We start from the raw sequence: 21162 nt of genomic DNA on the forward strand, positions 1-21162 counted from the left end.
CCCTCAATTTTTTTAATTCATTTTATACATACAAATAAAACAAACAACTAATAACACAAAAATACTTCTTATTAATCATAACTTTCCTTAACACCGATAGGTGACTTCCCTCAGTCCCCTCCATCTGAATGTCATTTCTATTCATCTTTGGCAATTCCATACAATTTACAAATAAACCATTTTTGCACTAAAACATTCTATACTTAACCTACATTCTACATTTACACCGAAAGTCTATATTTACTTCCCTAAGGGATCTTAAATATCACAATATTTTTTTTCAAATGTAATTTAAATTTCTTCCAATCTTCTTCCACCGGCTGTTAAAAAGTCTTTTGTCCCTTTTGTCTGTCCTAAATTTACTCATGGGATGGCCTAATGATCTACTATTAGAGGGAGAAAAACTATTATTATTATTATTATTATTATTATTATTATTATTATTATATCCTTCCTTTCCTCCAAGGAGCTCAAGGCAGCCTGCTTTGTTTTCTCCTCCTGCCTCCATTTTCTCCTCCCAACAACCCTGTGAGGTAGGCTAGTTGGAGAGACAGTGAGCTGCCCAAGGTCACTCAGGGAGCTGCTTGACCAAGTGGGGATTTGAACCCTGCTCCCCCAGATCCCTTGTCTGACACTCTAACCACTACACCACACTGCCTCTCCTCCTTATGTCCGTTCCTTGCACAGTGTCACAGATCTCCAGTGGGTGCCGTCAGGGTAGGACTTTTGGGAATAAATCTGCAGTCCCACTCGGCAGAATGAGCAGAACCCGCCCACAAAAAAACACAGCAGGGCAGCTGCCCTGCCATATTGTGATATAAGGAGGGTTGGGTAGGGAGGGGGGAATTGGATTCAGGTAGCATTTAAAGGCAACCCTACGCCCAACCCCACTTCCCAAAACAACACACAGGCGGAATACACACAGTTGTCCTTCAGAATTGGCACCCCTCTGGGTTTTTGCAATGCTGTTCTCCAGCCCAGTAAATGTGCACAAAAGTGCATTTATTAGGGTAAAGCATTCATTTTCTAAATAAACAATAAAATGCATGCGTTTTATTTATTTAAATAACATGATCAAAATGCATCCACTTTGGGAAGGGGAATGCTATGCAAAAGAAAAAAAGAAAAAGTATATAACGGGCAAAATTGCATAATAGAATTGGGAGGCATTTGCACTAAGATGCTGGTGAGTTTTCATGAGGACTTAAAAACAAACAAACAAAACAACAACCCAGAAATCCTGATGTGGAAATGTGAAGAACTGAATTTACGATTGGGGAAATGGGGGAGGAGGAAAAGCTGAGACGAGCCAAAATTGGCAGATCAACTCCCTCCCTGGATGCAAGTCAAGCGATATTACCTTAGGAAAAGAACAGAAGCGTATCAAGACTGTGATGTCCGGAGCCTAAAACCACCCAAAGGTTTCGCTGAATCTTCTCTTGCACAGAAAGTGAGCCAACCCCTTGATCATTTCTGTCTCCCCTTATATATATCTATTTCCCCTGCATCTTTCCCCCAGCTGTAGAACAATTTTGTGGGTTTTCTTTTTTCACACGGGAACGACCAAGCCTGCGCGGAGCGTCCCAAGCCCAGAATTTTATTTTATTTTTTGCCTCTAAGAGCTTCGGCCACCTTGCAGAGCCCCATCGCCGCTGCCACCGCCAGGCATGGCTCTGAGTGAGTGTGTGGCCTCCCCCTCCCTTACACTGCGGAGTCTAAGAAGGGGGAGGAGCCAGGGAAAGACATGGGATGGAGGGAACGTGACAGCAGCAAAAAAAGAGAGCGCGCACGAGACAGCCGGAGGAGCTAGGAGGTGGAGGGGGAAAAGACTGATCCACAACAAGGACTTACGGGGAGAAAAGAGCAGCTCAGCAGGTGAGGAAGGAAAGGAAGAGAGGAGCCGAGAGGACTTTCCACCCTCTGCATCCTTCTGCCAAGGTAAAAGCTGCCTCGCCTCCTGCTGTCTTAGCCAGCCCTGCAGTGGTACCCAAGGAAAGCCATTTCCCCCGCCCACGAGGGATGCTCCGGGAACTGTCCCAGGTGCTGAAAGGATGCTCTGCATTGCCCTGCCCTGTGGGGTGGGATGTGTGCTGCTGACGCTGCTGCGACACGTTTGGCAGAGCTGTGTGATGTTGTGCGTGTCCCGGGACCCCTCCCCCAGGAAGGGGTGCCCCTCGGGTGGGGAGGAAACCCTTTCCACGTAGGAGTCCCTGTGGGGAGGCTCTGGGCTGCGTGTCTCTTTTCACGGGGCTGTGCCTGGGTTATGTGTGCGTCTGCCTGGATTGTGGCGCCTTCTCTGCCCCGCCGCCTCCGGCCACGAGTCAGGTCATGCGTCGCACAGCCGGTGCGCCCCCGTGTCTCGTGCGCCTGCTTGGGGCCAGTGACGTATGTCACAAACTTGGGCATGTCTGTGCAACCTTCCCCTCTGTTTTGGTGTTGTGCGAGCCCTTCCCTGACCCTACAGCCTCATGCGTGTGTCCGGCACTGCGATCCTGTCCACCTCTAGGAGATCCTAACCATGTGCGTTACGCATGCCCTCCCCCCTTGCGGGGCAGGGCTCAGCTGCGTTGCTGGCCTGGGTGTGGCGGGAACTGAGCCCTGACTAGGCTTGCTCGCCCCTCTTCCGAGTCTCTCTCCTTGCCCACGGAAAGATTATGAAAACAACCCCTCCCCTCTCCTCCCTCCCTGTGTCCCAGTCTCTTTCGGTGCTGGGTGGAACTGCACTTAGTTCTTCTCAGTCTCCAGGGAAACCTTTCAGGATCATCCGAAGATTCGAAAGCAGGAGTTTGCAGGCGAAACTTTGTTTAACTTAGACAAGCTGCAATGGCCTGAAAAATAATAATTATTATTATATGAAAAGTATTAGACAGATTCTGGGAGGGTTCGTAATCCTTCTCCTGGAAGAGTAAAAATAAAAATAAAAATGGAGCCTCACAGTAGAACTTTAGAGACAGACAACAATAAAATGCAGGGAAGTATTACCACCTTTCTGGCCTGCTTGGGAACACCTGGGGTGTCTGGGTGCCCCTTCAGCAGGATCAGAAAAGGGGTCCTATTTCGTGCATGTTGGTGTTGTGCTTTGTGACAACACTGCACAGCTACAAGGGGTGTCTGTTTCACATTTTGTCAGGTCTCTTCCTCTTGTGTGTGTGTGCTTTATATCGTTCCTCCTTTCGGATGTCGGTCCTTGTGATTTTTGGGGTCTCCGCTGACCACACCTGTGGCCTCCCTCTGCTTCTCAGAGACATAGTGCCCCTTATTCCAATTGCTTGTTGTGCACCCGTCTTCCATGGTCCTTGCCTTTTCAGCCGCACAACAATCTTGAGAGGCGGGCCAAGCTGAGAGGTGGCATCCGCCCCAGTGAGTGAGGATTTGAACCTGAGTCTTTCTGGACCCTTGATCCACTCACTCAAACTGCCATCCGGTTTTGAACAGGTGTTGGTCTTATACACGTGTGTGTGTGTGTGTGTGGTTTTCTTCCACATGGGCTGTTGCATTTCACTGCATATCTCCACATTCTGAGTTGTGTGGCTTGGCCATAGTTATTCTCCCAGCTGATCCTCAGCTTGTGTTACACTCAAGTCTCTAGTCCTCTTGGTGCCTCTGCATAGGATGTGCCTGGACTTCGAATTGTGCAGTCCCGGCACATTAGATATCGCCTCCTTCAGGCCACCAGTTGTCAGTCACCTTGTGTGTTCCTCAATAGTGCTGGTGGGGTTGTCACATACCCTCAATCTATCCTGTCTTTTGGGGAAAGGCAGTAGCTCAGTGCCAGCGCAGAAGGTCGCAGGTTCGATCCCTGGAATCTCCAGGAAGATTTGGGAGACGTTCCCTGCCCAAAATCCCAGAGAGCTGCAGGCAATCAGTGTAGATAATATGGATCTAGAATTCTAGATGGATGAATGGTCTGACTCAGGGTATGGCAGTTTCCGATGTAGCTAACACACTTCGCTGTGTAATCAGCTTGCCCCAGGCTGTGTGTACTTCATCAGCAAATGGGAATTCCTTGGTCTACAAAATGTACCAAGTAAGTCAAATGATGTTTCATGGCATTAACCTAGATTTCATAATTAGAGGTGTGTGTGTGTGTGCAAGCTTCGGGGTTCCACAGAGCTCTTTGGCAAGGAGATTCTGGGGTGGGTGGGGAAATGATTTTCCATGCAACGCCAGGATTGACTGATGGGATTGACTACCGCAAGCTGTTGTGCTAGCCTTGGAAATGGGATTTTTCCAATGATTGCATCAATGGAAATTAAGAGATCGTTATGCATGGGGGGGGGCAGCTGTGGTGGACAATTATAGACCATCTCCCTCTGCCGTGCCAGGCTCATGAGCTGCCCAGCAACTCCTGACAGGCCTCTGGACCAATCCGGAGGAGCCTTTCCATTTTCACGAACTCAGCCTGGCAAAGCGTTCTGTGGCCCTCCGAAGCTTGCACACCCAGTCCCAAACTGAAACAGTTCCAATTGCAGCTACAATTGACCTGCTTTTAGCCTGCTGTGCTACACGCCTCATCTCTTGGTCCTTGAACTCTTTAGACGCGATGCCATTTGGATGTTTATTGAGAACATTCACCTCCTTGCAACAAACTTGGAGGGTTGACAGACTCTCCTCTCTGCATGGGCTAGGGCTGCCCTGTTCCTGTTAGGCTTCCAAAAAATTCTCCCTGATGTTGTTGAGTTAGGCAGAACCTTCAAAGCCAAAAGCGGTCCCAGTTCCAAAGGCAACTGAGCAACCACACATCCCACACTGGGCCAGCCTCTAAGAGTGGCAGATTGTGGGATTGCCACAGCACTGAAACCGCCCCCAAACAAGTCTTTTCGTTCCAGACATGTTGATCCTCAGAAACTGCCCTCTCCCCTCCTGCGTTTTCCAGCAACGGGTATTCAGAGACTTCTCCTCCAGGAATTTGCCTAATCCTCTTTTAAAGCGATCCTATATGGCGGCCATTGCTGCTTCATGTGGCCGTGGGTTCCACCGCTTATGCTCTGTGTGAAGAAGGAATTCTTTTTGTTGTTCGGAATCTGGTCCCGCTCAGCTTCCTTTGAGGACACCCCCGGTTTCTACTCTTAGGGGAGAGGAAGAAAAAGCTCTCTTCCTTCACTTTCTCCACACTGTGCAGGTGTTTGAACATCTCATATCCCTTGCTTGCCAACACACACACACACACACACACACACACACACACACACACACACACACACACACATATATATATATATATATATATATATATATATATATATATAAACCACCTAAATGTTGTAACCTTTGCTCAGAGGGAAATCGACATTGCTTAAGGAGGTGGGGGCTGGGGAAGCAGTTCTGGCCGTGTGCTCGGATCATTCAATTTCCTCTTCACCCTGAGGAGTCATGCCAGAACAGGGACTCATGCAGAAGTGGACAGAGGTGCTCCTCAGTTCCCCCCCCCCTCACATACTTTGCAGAATGAAATGGGGCTATGCACAGGTCTCGCTCTACTTCCTTGGGGTATCTGAGTTCGGAGTGATTCACTCTCTCGAAATACTACGTAAACATTTCACTTCATTCTTATCCCACTTCTCTTCCAAGGAGCTTCAGCTGCCTCTCCCTGTTTCATATTCACAACAACCCTGAAGGGTAGGCTGAAAGGCAACAATTGCCCTAAGGGCACCCAGTGAGCTTTGTGGCTGAGTGTGTATCCGAGCTCCTGGTCTCTGAGGGCCTCTTCCAATGCTCTAACCACCCAAACCACACTGAGGCCTGAAACGAGAGAGAACGTCAGTGTGGATGAACAACAGGGTTGTTGGGTGTAATGGTTAGAGTGTTGAACTGCGACTCGGGAGACCAGGGCTCAGACCTGCACTCTGCCGTGAAGCTCGCTGTGTGACCTTGGCCATCCCTTCCTCTCAGTCTGACCTACCTCGCAGGGCTGTTGTGGGGGTCAAATGAGGAGAACGATGCACACCGCCTTGAGAAAAAGGTGGGATATCAGTGCAATAAATTATAAAAACTATCAGAGAGTGCTGTGGTTCTTTCTGTTTAAATCCTTTGTCAGCCACTGTCGTGCGAGGAAGGGGTTTTGAACTGGGCGGAGATCTCTCTCTCTTGTACACCAAATCGGTGTGCAGTTAGCCATGTGGTACAGCACACACACACACACACCCAAAAATACACAGACACCAAAATCTTCATGCATTTGGAAAAGCAGGACATGGGGAGCTGAGCAGGAAGAAGAGGCAGCGAGCCAGGAAATGACCCAGGACATTTTTCGTGCAGCCGAGGTTCCCTTATCACAGAACCTGAGCGCTGGAGCAAAGCGCTGGTCCCGGGCGCATTAATGCACGTCGCAGCATCCGTAAAACCTTTTCCAGGAAATACTCGACGGGCACAATTTCCCCTTCTCTCTTTTCTGCTGAGCCTGGCTGCGGTGCATCAGTGCAGGCTCCGAGCGAGCTTTGCTGGATCAGATCCAAGGCCTGCTTGTTACAGTTACAGCATCCTGTTCCCCATAGCGGACAGCCGAGCATGACAGGGAGGCAACAGCAACCCTCTGCTGTTCTGGAACCGTTAAGGGATAGACTGCTTCTAAACCTGGGGGTTCCGTCTGGCCAGCCAAGCCCACTAGCCACTGAGTCTTCGCGTTGTTATGAGTGTGTGTGTGTGTTCCTTTTACAAATGCAAAGGTCTACTTGAAACTAGACCCACGGTGTCTGCTCAGATGTCCCTCTCGCCGTTGCCCCCCCCTGTGGCTCTCTGCTCCTCCCCACACAGGCTGGAGCATCTCGCTTTTGACCTGACTCAGGTCCCTAGTGGGAGCCAAACCAGTCGTCCAGGCCGCAGTGTAATAAATCAGGGCTGGGGGGGGGGGAAGAGCTGACTCAGCTCCATTTGGTCCCAGAAGCTCCCCTGCCAGTTTGGAACGTGTCAATATATATTTTCCTCCCAAAATTCTGCATCCAGAGCTGGAAGCAGGGCAGATGGTGAAGGGAGGGGGCAGGCTGGGGCAGTGGGGCAGCAGGAATCTCCTTAACACTCCTCGACTTGAAAAACTAGAAGCCTTTTTTCAGTGCCATTTCTCTGCTCAGACCTCTGAGCACACACAGAGTGCCACCCTTAAGTCGTTGCCAAATCTGCCCCAGGCGAAATGATGTGTTACCTTTGTTTGACTCCTAGCACCCTCTCCTTTTAGCGCCCCCTCAGATTGGACCTCCGTCCCACTCAGAGACTCTTATATGCAACTTCAACCCTCCTTTTTTGGCAGGGGAACAGCACCATTTTTTGATTGCCCACACCTCTGAAGAGGCCTGGCACTACCCAAAACAGAATTTTGAGACTTTTTCTGAACTTCTATCTCGGTTTGTAATTTTGCTATGTGCTGGGGTTCCCAAAGGCATCTGTCTTCTGCCTCAAAAGCTCAGCTGTGGGGAAGGATTTGAACAGAAATGGAAAGAAGGCCTTTCTGACTGATCAGGCGAAGAGCCCGTTTCTCTCACTGGGGGGGGGGGGGGCGGGACTGCAGAGTTTCCCCCCACCCCACAAGCCAGGAATATCTTTTAGGGGTAGGCAGACTAGGTGGAAGATATTTCCTGATTGACACAAGGCCCCTTTTTCGCTAGATTCTAGAACAGGCATCCCCAAACTGCGGCCCTCCAGATGTTTTGGCCTACAACTCCCATGATCCCTAGCTAACAGGACCAGTGGTCAGGGATGATGGGAGTTGTAGTCTCAAAACATCTGGAGGACCGCGTTTGGGGATGCCTGTTCTAGAAACTGAGCTCTGCCATTCTGGATGGGTGCAATTGACCATTCAGCTCTTCCATGAGGATCTGGGCATCTTTCATTCCTTCCCTTTCTTATTTTCCCCTTCCTTCGCTCGGACCTCTCCCAGTTCCATTCATTCCCCACCCACCCTGCTCCGTTAAGCAATATCCTTCTGCTTGTGTCCATCCGCCCGCCAATCTCTTCCCCTTCTGCCCTCCCTCCTTTCTGCTCCCTTCGACCCCTTGACCCCACCCAGGACCCGCCATGTCGGAAGGGGTCGACTCTCAACCCGTGGCCCTGGGCGCCAGCCGAGTGGAGCTCAGAGTTTCCTGCTGGAGCCTGTCGGAACGTGGGGATGCCGTCAAGCCGGACCCCTGCCTGGTTCTTCACCTGCTCAGTGCTGGACAATGGAGTGAGGTAAGAGCGCCACTTTCGACTGGGCTGGTGACAGACCCTCCGGGGGTCCATATCAGGGACATCCCTGATTTAGAGAAGCTGTCCCGGTTTCTGATTTGATCCTGGAATGTCCCGCTTTCCCTTTGTTGTCGTTTAGTCGTGTCTGATTCTTCATGACCCCATGGACCAGAGCATGCCAGGCACTTCTGTCTTCCACTGCCTCCCGCAGTTTGGTCAAACTCATTTTAGTAGCTTCGAGAACACTGTCCAAGTATCTCGTCCTCTGTCGTCCCCTTCTCCTAGTGCCCTCCATCTTTCCCAACATCAGGGTCTTTTCCAGGGAGTCTTCTCTTCTCATGAGGTGGCCAAAGTATTGGAGCCTCTGTCCTTCCAGTGAGCACTCAGGGCTGATTTCTTTCAGAATGATGTCCCTATTTTCATTGGAGGGTATGGAGCTATCCGACCCCTGAGCCGTCTGAAGGCAAACTAGTATAGAGAAGGTGTTTTTGTTTTTTTAAAAAAATGTTTAATGTTTTATTATGTTTCTATATATGTTGGAAGCTGCCCAGAAGCTGGCTGGAGCAACCCAGTAAGATGTGTGGGGTATAAATACTAAAATTATCATGATGGAATGGGATATCCCTATTTTCATCAGAGAAATGTATGTGATGAGTGGGAACTGTAACACTTTGTTGCAGTGTGCAGGGCTTCCTGTTTAAACGTCTCTCTGTGCTTTCCCTCCCGCTTAATATTATCTGCAAACCTTGTGGGGTTTCCTCCAGACTCCCGATTCTGACCACCAGTCATACAATCATAGAGTGGGAAGGCACCCCCAAAGGGCATCTAGTCCAACCCCCTGCAATGCAGGAATCTTTTTTGCCCAACATGGGGCTCGAACCCATGATCCTGAAATTCAGAGTCTCATGACCTACCAACTGAGCTATCCCAGAGTGTGATGCTTTCGGTGAGATTCCAGCATTGCAGTGGGTGAGACTAGATGACCCTCGGGTTCCCTTCCATCTCTGCAATTCTATGATTTACGATTCCTCACCAGTGCATGGCTGATGTTTCCGTTTCCCAATGTGTAAACTGCACACACGTCCACTCAACCACTCCGATCTGCAGATCAAGCACTTTTGCAAGCCCCACTAAACATCTATTCCGTGGCTGCAGGAATGCCACAAGTACCAATAGGAATAATATATGATTCGGAAGCTGCAGTCAGTGCAGAATACTGCAGCACAATTGCTGACGGGAGTGAGGCCTTGTCAGCATATAGCACCTGCGCTCAGAGATCTGCCACTGGTAGTCAATTCGCTACTTGGCCAAGTTCAAAGGGTTACGTTTAGGATAGAAAACACTTGAGATCCGTTTACCTGCAAGAGCACCTATCCCCACACGCAACGACTTGACCTCTTCGATCTACAGAATTGTTATTGCTACAGGTGAAACATCCGACCTGTTCCGCATCTGTCAGAAATCAAGATTTTAGTGTGGCAGCACCTGTACTTGGGAACTCCTTGCCACTTGATATCCGCCAGGTGCATTCCCTGTACTCTCTTCGGCACCTGCTGAAAACATTTTTGTTTCAGCAAGCCTACCCAAATATTTAGAATGCTGGTGTGTGTTCTTTTTTATTTTTATTTTTATTTTTTTAAAAACCTTTATTGATAAATTCGCTTTAAAAGCAAAACAAAAAACATCAATACAGAACAAAACGTTATTGCATAATGAATAAACTAAACATAAGCTATTATGACTTTGTGACTTATTACACACTTGCTGTTACCTAAATACCTAAGGTAGAAATAGATAAAAGAGAATAAGAAAATAAAACAGTGAAGAAGAAGAAAAAAGAAAATAAAAATAAAAAGAGATAAGAAGAGAACAAAGGAGAGAAGAGGAAAGAAGAAGAAGAGAACGAGGACATTGTATAGAGTCCTCTAAGGTAAGTTACAACTTCCACCGCTACTTCATACAGTTGTTATTTAACATGTATATTCCTGTCTTTCCATAATTATCATTTTAAAGCAATTTGACAATATACATTCAAACGCTGTCCATTCTCTATTTCCGACAAAGTCATTCTAAACATTAGAATGCTGGTGTGTGTTCTAATCTGATTTTAATTTTAATTTTTCAGGTTTTAAATAGTTTTTAACTGTTTTCGCAGAGAAGTTTGTTCTTTGTGTCTGCTTTGAGGTGTGTGCGTTTTTCAACGGTCAAGCGGTGTGTAAATATTATGAAATTAATAAAAATAAAAATATTATCAGCATCATCTTGACCTTCTGCTTATAAAGCACTCGGAGCAGATTTCATCAGAAAGAAAACCACAACAATACAAAGCACAGATTTGAACCATTGCTATCTGAAAGCAGGAATTGATTTGTAAACATCCTTTTTGATCCTTTTTTCACCCTTTTTTGTGATTATATCTGTAACATCAGCAATTTTAAAAAATGATAGCAAAGAGAAGCAACACCATTTTCAAGAATCACATTGGAAGAAAGCTGATTAGCTACTGGGATGAAATTTACTCATGGATGAGTATTTAAGTGAAAATTTTTGTACTGGGGAGAGGTTAATAGATAGTTAACTCTTATAGCATTTTTATTATTTTATTGCTTTTAAAAGCTGCCTTGAACTCCTTGGACGAAAGATGACACAAACAGGGAATAAATACAAGTTAAATCAGTTCGAAACAGCAGCCGAATCACATGTTAACTGGCTACGGAAAATTTCTGACGAACTGGAAGAATAGAGAGATGATTCCCTAAAACAACGGCTTGACAATATGACAATCTTAGCAATATATGAATGGACTGCCTATAGACGCAGACTTTCTTTGGATAAATATAGTGATATTTGGAATGACTATACACAGAATATCATAGAATCATAGAGTTGGAAGAGACCACAAGGGCCATCCAGTCCAACCCCCTGCCAAGCAGGAAACACCATCAAAGCATTCCTGACAGATGGCTGTCAAGCCTCTGCTTAAAGACCTCCAAAGAAGGAGACTCCACCACACTCCTTGGTAGCAAATTCCACTGCCGAACAGCTCTTACTGTCAGGAAGTTCTTCCTAATGTTTAGGTGGAATCTTCTTTCTTGTAGTTTGAATCCATTAGGTTACTAATAAATATATCTGTACTAGGATAATAAGACCAGGCACACCTGTATACGAATGTACGGAAATGTGATTGAGCGTTATTCTTTCATTTATACTTTCATTCACTTTTTTCTTTTTTATCACTCTTTTGTTTTACGAATGAAATTCTTCTAATAAAATATTAATTTAAGAAGAAGAAGAAGAAGAAGAAGAAGAAGAAGAAGAAGAAGAAGAAGAAGAAGAAGAAGAAGAAGAAGAAGAAGAAGAAGCAACAGCAGCTACGGATAATTTTTTCAAACGGCTTTCCATTTCTAGCTAAGAGCTTATCCAAACTAACCTTCCCTCTGCTCTTTCCAGGACGATCAGTGATTTAAAGCTCTCTGTCCAAGCCCCCCTCTTTTGAGGGCTCCAGAGCTTCCCCCGTGAAAACCCACACAAAACCCCACACTCGGACATGAAGCGTCAGCGGGACAAAAGGAAAGAGGGGGATAAGCCCTACGTCAGCCTCTTCCAATCTGAGGCTGATGGGATTTGTAGTCCAACACCTTGGAAATGCCCCGGATTGGCAGGAGCCTGGCCTGAAGGTCAATTTTATAAGAAACCTGCTTCCTTTAGTGCTTAGCCTCGTAGAATCAAAGGAGCATAGAAAGGCAGAGTTGGAAGGGACCCCCAGGGCTCATCTAGTCCAACCCCCTGCAAAACCTCCTCCCGAAACTCCCTCCTGCCCCCTTTCTGCCTCTCCTCCCAGGTGGGGTGCTCCGAGGTCCTCCGCGGCTCCCAGAACCCCGTCTTTGACCATGTATTTGCCCTGGACTACTTTTTTGAAGAGATGCAGATCTTGAGGTTCGACGTCTTTGATGCTGATGGGGAGAGAGCTGAAGACCTGGGGTCCGAAGCAGGGGTCCTCCTGGGCACCATCGAGTGCACCTTAGGCCAGGTAAGGCTGGTTTGACCCGGGGGGGGGTTAAACCTTTCTCTCGCTGTACTCTTGGGAAGTAGAGGCCCAAATGTCTATTAATTAGGATTGCTCCAAAAGGTTGTGAGTGGGTGGGGAAGGGACAGCAGGAGCAGCAATGTCATCTGCTGGGAGGGGGGGGCACTTGGGGAAACTCGTGGGCTTTGCTTGCTCCGGCAACCAAATGCGGCGATAACGAGGCTTTCAAGTTTCGCCACGCGGTTTGCTTGCTTCACTTTTAATAGGCAGCGTCATTTTGGGCAGCCGAGGCACAATAGACGTGTCCGAGGTTTTGAGAATGCCAATAGTTAAAGAGTTGGTTTTCAAAACGTGTGTAAAATTTAATCATGTTACTATTTTGGAGTTAGAATAAATGATCGAAATAGTGTTCGATATGTTGGAGCAGAGGCTTCAAAAGGTGTCTGACTTGTTTTCCGTTTTGTTTAAAGCTTTCCGCTTTTCCTTTGGTTTGAGGCCTTGCTAAACACAGATAATCCATTTCCTGTTCTGAAATTCCCAATTGAATTTTGATATAATCAGCTACTAGGTTCCACTTATTTATTAGGTCCAGTCGTGACTGACTCTGGGGTTGCGCGCTCATCTCGCATTATTGGCTGAGGGAGCCGGCGTATAGCTTCCAGGTCATGTGGCCAGCATGACAAAGCCACTTCTGGCAAACCAGAGCAGCACATGGAAACACCGTTTACCTTCCCGCTGTAGCGGTTCCTATTTATCTACTTGCATTTTGACGTGCTTTCGAACTGCTAGGTTGGCAGGAGCTGGGACTGAGCAACGGGAGCTCACCCCGTCACAGGGATTCGAACCGCCAACCTTCTGATCAGCAAGCCCTAGGCTCTGTGGTTTAACCCACAGAGCCACCTGGGTCCCTTAAGTGTGGCTGTTAGCTGAGCAATATTTAAGTGTTCCAATACTTCCCTTACTAAAATCCGATCTACGGTATTAGACTTCTGGTGTCCCCAAGCCTTTGGATAAAGGATTTCTGATGGATTTATGATGTCCATAGCTTTACCTTGCTGACTTCCTTCTAAATAGTTTAAACATTAGGGGGGACAGCTAATGCAATGTCCAGCTGATAATCTAGAATAAACCCACAAAGGTTTCTGCATATTTAAACTCTTCTTGGGAATGTGGCTTGTTTTTTTACGAACCGCCCCGAGATCTGCGGCTGATGGGCGGCATACGGATTTAATAAATAACAATACAGTAATAACAATTGCCCTTAGGCTCCGGACGAAGTGCAGTGTGCTAGCCACTCACGAGGACTAGAAATTTGTTGGATGACTTTTAAAAAAAGGAAAGTGGAAACTTCCAGGGAGCTAAATTGTATGCTAGGTTTTTGAACCCTCTTGCCATATGCATGTGGTCGTTTGTGGACCTGTTTATTGAGCGTTCATCCAAATTTGCTTGTACGACATTTGCAGGAAGTCAGATGATGCCAGCTATTCATTAATCCCACAGTTTCCAGTGCATTTTCCCATCACTTTCATTACTACAAGAAGTCTGACGGTGGGATATTAATATTAATATTAACCAATATTAATTCTACAAGCTGAATTTGTTGGTATACGATCCAAGTCTCACCTGAAAACAGCAACAGTCTGGAAAACCCTGTAATTTGGGACAGGAAGACTCTTTCCACCTACCTTTTTGTTCTTTATTTTCCCTCCCTCATTTCCTTTCTCATTTCCTTCCTTCCTTCCTTCCTTCCTTCCTTCCTTCCTTCCTTCCTTCCTTCCTTCCTTCCTTCCTTCCTTCCTTCCTTCCTTCCTTCCTTCCCTCCCTCCCTCCCTCCCTCCCTCCCCTCCCCTCCCCTCCCCTCCCTCTCTCCCTCTCCCTCTCCCTCCTTCCTTCTACCGTCCTTCCTTCCCTCTCTCTTTCTCCCCTTCTCTTCATCAGCAGCTGATGTGGATTTTTAATCTGTTTAGTGTTTTTAACTTCTCCAATGTTTTAACGCATTAAGACTATTTCCTGATTTTATGGTTTTTATCTTCTTTCGTAAACCGCTTTGGCCAAGCAGTGTATACATTTTAAACATTTTAAATCAGCAAATAAACATGTCCCTCTCCTCCTTCCCTTGAAGCACAATTAATTCTTTGCCCTCCTTCCCTCCTTCCTTGCCTGCCTGTCTGTCTGCCTGCCTGCAACTCAACTGCGGCTCCCCAGATTGTCTCCCAGACCAAGGTCACAAAGCAGCTGCAGCTGACAAGTGGAGACATTGTGGAGAAGTCAACCATCACGGTACAAAAATCCCCTTTTCAGGGCGGGCGAGCAGGCGGGGGTGTGGGTGGGGTGGGGAAGAGGATGGGAGAGCCTGTTGAGGGACAAGGAAGGACAAAGACACTCAAAGGAGAGGCAGGAGACGAAGAGCCAGGAGGGAGCCTATTTTCCGTGTCTAAACGTCAGCCTCAGAATCTGCGGGTCACAAGAGTGCTCCTGAGCATGTACAGGGTGTGATTGGCTCTCTGGAGTCCACTAGGGTTATAGTTATAGAATCGCAGATTTGTAGAGTTCAAAGTGATCCCAATAATCCTTTAGTCCAACCCCCTGCAATGCAGGAATCACAACAGTGCAGGAATGACAGACGGCCACGCAACCTCTGCTTAAGGACCTCCAAGGCAGCAGAGCCCACAACCTCCCCAGGGAGACCGTTCCACTGTCAAGCAACTCTTACTGTCAGAAAGGGGCAGGGCTTCACTTATGGTGTTGCGTTTGTTTACCAGACTGGCCAACCTTGCAGGGGTGTCGCAAAGGAGCTTGGACCAGGACACTCGGGAAGTGCTGAACGATGAACTTTGCAAAGCCTTGCCGTTGCGTTTCCAAGGACTTGGGAAGCGTGGGGGTTTTTTAGCCAACTCCTGTCGAGAAACTAGGCAGTTCCCAGCCAATGCAGGAACCTGCTTGATCGTGAACCAGACCATCTAGCTAGCTCAATGTTGCACACACTGACTGACAGCAGCTCTCTGGGATTTTTGGCAGGAGTCTGTCCCAGCCCTGCCTGCAGGTGCTGTTGGGGATTCAAGGCAGAGGCTCTACCCCTGAGCTACAGCACTTTCTCTCCCCGCTGGAGGCCCAAGGAGCTAAACATCCATGTTCCAGCGCACCAGGAGGGTTGCGCTTCTTACTGTGGGTCCGGCTGGCACATCTGCATTTGCCAGCTGTCGACGTAATACTCCACAGGCAGAACATTCGCATCGCCTCAGTGCAAGTCCCCCCAGTCTATCTATTGCACATTTAAACTATATATTTTAATGTTTCGATGGGATTTCTTTACTGCGTATTTTAATTATGGGTGTCCTGGGCATAGTCAGGGGAGCAGGGGGGCAGCTGCCCCCCTAAATCAAGTAAGTAAATTAAAACACTCAACTAAAAGTAGAAATTGCAGAAAGATTTTGACAGATTCTTCAGAGCGCTTGAGATCAAAAGGAAGTACTGTAATTAAAAACAACTGTTGTTGAGACATTTGGTTCCAAATCTGCTAGAGAGAGCCGGACAGAGGATAATGACAGGGGGTTGTCCTGCCTCCCCCCAACATAAAATCTGGCCTCCCAACATAACATAAATCCTGGGCATTGAATTCTCATCAGATTGGTGGGGGCCAGATGGGCGGAGTATAAATAAATTATTATTATTATTATTATTATTATTATTATTATTATTATTATTATTAAACGTGGAAACTACTCACCTGTCTTGGCAATAAGTGGCATGCAAATTGACGAGTTCAGCAGCCGTTCGTCAATATGGGCAGGAATGGAATATAGGAATATAAATCAGCTGGGTGAATCCGGTGCCTTGAAGTCCGAAGGAGTTTTTGCCCTGGCTGCCTGGCCATAACCTCAATTTCCACCCACCTCTGCAGCTTGGCTTACTTACACGAGCCTTCTGGAATCACCTGCTGTGATTTCCGGAGCCAGGATAGCCTGCTCATGGTGCGCTTTGTTTGTTTTGCTTTACGCTGATAGCCTGCGCCCAAAGGAGATCATGCCCCCTCCTCCCTCATTTCCCTCCTTTACAACAACCCTGCAAGGTAGGTTAGCTGAGAGATGGTGACTGACTAAAGGTCAGCCGCTGAATTTTTGAACATGGGTATACGGCAACTCTCCTATATTTAAGCACAGTCTATGGGGAGGGGGAACAGGGCCAGGGTTTGGGGGGGGGCATTTGGCACGCCGCAAGTTTTTTTATGGTAGTCAGAAGGCCTGTGTTCAAGAAAACAGAATGAACGCTTGGAGGTGTTTATCCACCTGGGACTTTTATCGCCGCAGATTGAAGCGGAGGAGGTCTCCAGAACCAACGAGTTTGTGCAACTGGAATTTCATGGGCAGGAGCTGGACGACAAGGTAGGCAAAAACCAAAGTGCTAGTCTTACACACAAAAAAGTGGCTTTTCGAGTTCCACTGAACTTTTCTTTGCTTTGAGGAAGCGAGTCTTATGTATTCAGTGTATTCTGTGTTTGCCTGAGCTTGAGTCTGGACTAAGGATTCTGAGCTCCCGTGTTCTGATTCGATACACGATGTCCAATCGCAGAACATTTCAGGGTTTGGGCCTCTGCCATTGGCCCTTGAACTCTTGAGTCGTGATTCGCAGTGTGGAAGTTTAGACAGCCAATCACGTTGGGAGGGGGAGTGGCCTAGGCTTTCAGAAATGTATATAGGTAGTTGCTTTGTCTCTGTTTCCCAGTTACGTAGTTCAGTAAAGGTTCCTGCTGTTATCACTGTGTCTTGCCTTGTGGGAACCCACCTACACTTCACTGGCGTCTGGCAACGAGGATGGGATGCTAGGCTAGGTATGCAGCCCTGGCTAGCTTCCACAAGCTGAAATCACAAGCTGAAATCACAGACTAAAGCTATAAGGCAGATCACACAGAGCAGAGCTTTGTGGAACCTGGAAGCTGGCAACGTTTTTGAGGTGTTTGGGGTTGGTCCAATAGAAAGGATTATCTTATCAATAATGCATTTCTAGATGTGGAAGTAGAGAAAGGGGGAGATTTGGTCATCTGTTAGGTATATTTGCATAAAGTCACATTAAATCCTGATGAATGTTCATGAGGACACTTTTTTAAAAAATCACAAACTGAATCGATGTGTTTACTGATTTAAATAAGCATAAAGGATATTTCCTCCCCCCCCCCCACCCTTGATGCATGCTAGACCATGGACCTTTTGAGCTAATCCTTGAAACACTGTAAACATAAAGGAGAAAGAAATAATTAAGATTATCAGTATGCCTCGTTATCAAGCTGTCTTAAGCTGGTTATGTTAATGACTCAGCCTCTGCATCTGTTTTCCTCCGTTTCATTTTTCGTTTGTACTTTCAATTTTTTTTTTAATAAAGTCTTTTAAAAAGGAAGGAAAGCTGGTGTGGAAATCTGGAGAAATGAATATAAGACTGGAAAAATGAGAAGCTGATAGAAACTGAATTTGACTGATTAAGCCCCCCCATTCCTAGCAGAACCTCAGCCCCTTCCTGCCCCATAGCATTCAGACGATTGAATCCTCTCTCTGATCCTTGTAGGATTTCTTCAGCAAATCCGATCCTTTCCTGGAGATCTATAAGGTCAACAGCAGCGAGAAAGAACACCTGGTCTGGAGGACAGAGGTGAGCTATTATGGGCTGCATGGCATGCTTAGCGGAGGAGGACTAAAGGGGAGTATTAGGAACTGGCTGCTTTTAATGAGGGGGCTGGTTCTGTTCTGTATATGCAGTTTTAATTCTATTAATGCTTAATCATTTTTAATGTCTCTTCTCCCCCCCCCCCGCCTTTTTGGTCCATCTAGCTCAGTGTAACAAAATAAAAAAATTCCTTCAGTAGCACCTTAAAGACCAACTAAGTTTTTTTATTTTGGTATGAGCTTTCGTGTGCATGCACACTTCTTCAGATACACTGAAACAGAAGTCACCAGACCCTTATATATAGTGAGAGGGTGGGGGGTGGGGGTGATGGGAATGGGTGATGGGCTGATAGGAGTGGTAAACCTGTTGATGACTGTTAACGACTGTTAATGACTGCAATTGGTCTTGCAGGGAGGGCAAGGGCTGAGGTGCTAAGGAAAGCTTGATCATGTATAATGAGATAAGAATCCTATGTCTCTGTTCATCCCAGGTGGTTCCATGGTTTTAAGCTTGCTAAGGAGTTGCAATTCAGCAACTTCTCTTTCCTGTCTGTTTCTGAAAATTTTCTGTAATAAAACAGCTGCTTTGAGATCTTGTATAGAATGTCCCGGGAGATTGAAGTGTTCTCCTACTGGTTTCTCTGTCTTGTGATTCCTGATGTCAGATTTATGTCCATTTATCCTTTGGCATAGGGTTTGGCCTGTTTGTCCAATATAGAGAGCTGAAGGGCACTGTTGGCATTTGATGGCATACACAATGTTTGAGGATGAGCAATTAAATAGTCCTGAGATGGTATGTTGGATGTTGTTGGGGCCAGTAATGATGTTGTCCGGGTGTATGTGGCAGCAAAGTTGGCATCTGGGTTTATTGCAGGCTCTGGTACCAGTGTCCATGTTAAGTCTGGTGGTTGTATTATTATGGGTGAGGAGTTGTTTAAGATTGGGTGGCTGTCTGTAGGCAATGAAAGGTCTTCCTCCCAGAGCTTGAGAAAGAGAGCTGTCATTGTCTAGGAGAGGTTGTAGATCTCTGATGATGCGCTGTACTGTTTTAACTTGGGAGCTGTATGTGATAACTAGTGGTGTTCTGTTATTTTCTTTTTTGGGTCTGTCTTGCAGCAGGTTCTCTCTAGGTATCAGTCTGGCTCTGTTGATCTGTTGTTTAACTTCATCAGGTGGGTATTTTAGTTCTAAAAAGGTTTGCTGTAGATCTCTTAGGTGAGATTCTCTGTCTGTAGAGTTGGAACAGATGCGGTTGTAACGTAGGGCCTGGCTGTATACAGCAGGCCTTCTTAAGTAAGTTGGCAAACATTTGCAAAACAATAGCAGCGGCAGCAACATGGCTAAGGTGATTGTTACTGAAGGTGCTGGTTTATATTATCTCAGTTTGTACCGCAGTTTCCCCACAAGGATTTTCACTCAAGTATTTATTTTATTTTCCTTAACAAAATCCACGAACCTCTTGATTGTACACAAACCTCTTAAGCAGTTTACAAGAAATATTAAAGGTATCGATCAGAAATAGTTAACAACACATAGAGAGATAATTTAAAATGAACTGTAAACAGTGTTTTAATCTTGGTTTGGTTTTTTTATGCTGTGAACAGCCCTGAGATCTATGGGTGAAGGGCAGTATATGAAATAAACAAACAAACAAATGGGATTGAAACATGTCGACATCTACGTGTTTGGTTAGGCATGCCTAGGCGAAAATATTTCTAAAAACTACAGTCAATGCACCTGCTTGACATCAATAAGCAGTTGGTTCCAAAGTGCTCATTCCAGCACACAAAAAGGTTGATTTCTTGCAAATGCAGAACAAGTACCGTATTTACTTGAGTCTAAGGCACCATCGAATCTAATGCACGCCTGAATTTTCAGAACCTTGAAACGAAAAAAGGATTTGCTGGCCAATGCAAATGTAGCATCGAATCTAATGCGCACCTTAATTTACGATTTGTAATTTAGCCAAAAAAGAGGTGCGCATTACATTTGAGTAAATACAGTATTTTGGGGGCTCGTAACAGAGCCGGTTTTGCAGATTCAGTGTACAACAATAAGGACTAGAAGCAATTTGGTACGCTCAAAATGTTCATGGCAATCACCCAGCAAGATACAGAGCTTAAGCAAGCTGCTTCTCTTTCCACCCCAAATAATTTTTTCTTCTTCAAATATCTTAAATATCTTAACAATATTCTCCTTAAATATTATTCTCCTTAAAATCTATATCTTCTTATCTGAATTAACTTCCCTCCACCCCTCTTCTGCCTTCTCTACATTACTCTTACTTAAGTGTATTTACTATATATACATTCTATAAATGTCTATAATTCCTTAATAAATTTTTGTATTATACTTTAAACATACAATCCTTATTATATTACAGCATTAATAAGGTCTAAACAGATGTTTACAATAAACATTATGAGTTTTATTTCAGTCCTGTGAGTGTCTTTATTTATGTACAGTTTTCTGAAAGTATACCATAAATTTGGACCATTCTTTTTGGAATTTCTCATCGTCCTGCTGTCGGATTCTTCCAGATAGCTTTACTATTTCCGCATACTCTAATACTTTCTGCTTCCATTCTTCAATTGTCGGAATATCCTGTTGTTTCCATCTCTGTGCGAGGAGTAGTCTTCCTGCTGTTGCGGCATACAGGAAGAATTTCTGATCTTCCTTTTTAATGTCCTCTCCAACCATTCCTAATACAAATGCCTCTGGGTTTTTCTTTTTTTTATATAAAAGGTGTACCTAAAGATCTTTTTTAATAAGCAAGCTGCTTCATGCAAGATAAGAGTCCCAAGGTCCAAACCAAAACATCCTGCCAAGGCTGGCTCAACAGAACTCTCTGGGAAGGGTATCCTGGAATTTTGGTGCAGCTACCAAAAAGGCCCTGTCGTTTTATGCTGGCCTGGGCAGGAGAGCAAAGATCCATTTGGGGGAGAGGAAGTTGTGGGGTGGGAGTGGCAGGCGGGGTGGGAACGTCTTTGGGATCAGTTTGTGGATCTACTTGATTTTTGTGTGTTTCCCTTCCCATCATGCACCAGGTGGTGAAGAACAACCTGAGCCCCCGATGGCAACCTTTCCGTGTCTCCCTGCAGTCCCTGTGCAGCTGCGATCCGGGAAAAAGCATCCGAGTGAGCTTCCTCTGGAGCGCGGGAACTTCAGGAGAGTCAAAGGGGTGGGGGTTAGAGCAGGGGGTCAAGGACCTACAGCAGGCATCCCCAAAGTGCGGCCCTCCAGATGTTTTGGACTACAATTCCCATCATCCCTGACTACTGGTCCTGTTAGCTATGGATCATGGGAGTTGTAGTCCAGATGTTT

The 21162-nt window shown here is 46.1% G+C and overlaps 1 protein-coding gene across 2 annotated transcripts in view; it reads left to right on the top strand.

Moving 5' to 3' along the window:
* The first annotated feature begins 1348 nt into the window (after window positions 1–1348).
* Window positions 1349–21162, top strand: part of CPNE6 (copine 6) — a 35200-nt gene continuing 15386 nt past the window's right edge. The window contains exons 1-7 of one of the 2 annotated variants that reach the window (XM_035135031.3): window positions 1349–1938; window positions 8000–8160; window positions 11999–12187; window positions 14390–14464; window positions 16492–16566; window positions 17741–17824; window positions 20886–20975. In XM_035135031.3, the coding sequence (XP_034990922.3) occupies window positions 1668–1938; window positions 8000–8160; window positions 11999–12187; window positions 14390–14464; window positions 16492–16566; window positions 17741–17824; window positions 20886–20975 (945 nt within the window). In that variant the 5' untranslated portion in view covers window positions 1349–1667. Of the gene's footprint in view, window positions 1939–7870; window positions 8161–11998; window positions 12188–14389; window positions 14465–16491; window positions 16567–17740; window positions 17825–20885; window positions 20976–21162 lie in introns of both variants that reach the window. The other variant, XM_088656253.1, reaches the window with a different exon arrangement.

This window comes from Zootoca vivipara, chromosome 12 (assembly GCF_965207765.1).
Source record: "Zootoca vivipara chromosome 12, rZooViv2.hap1.1, whole genome shotgun sequence".
NCBI lineage: Eukaryota > Metazoa > Chordata > Lepidosauria > Squamata > Lacertidae > Zootoca > Zootoca vivipara.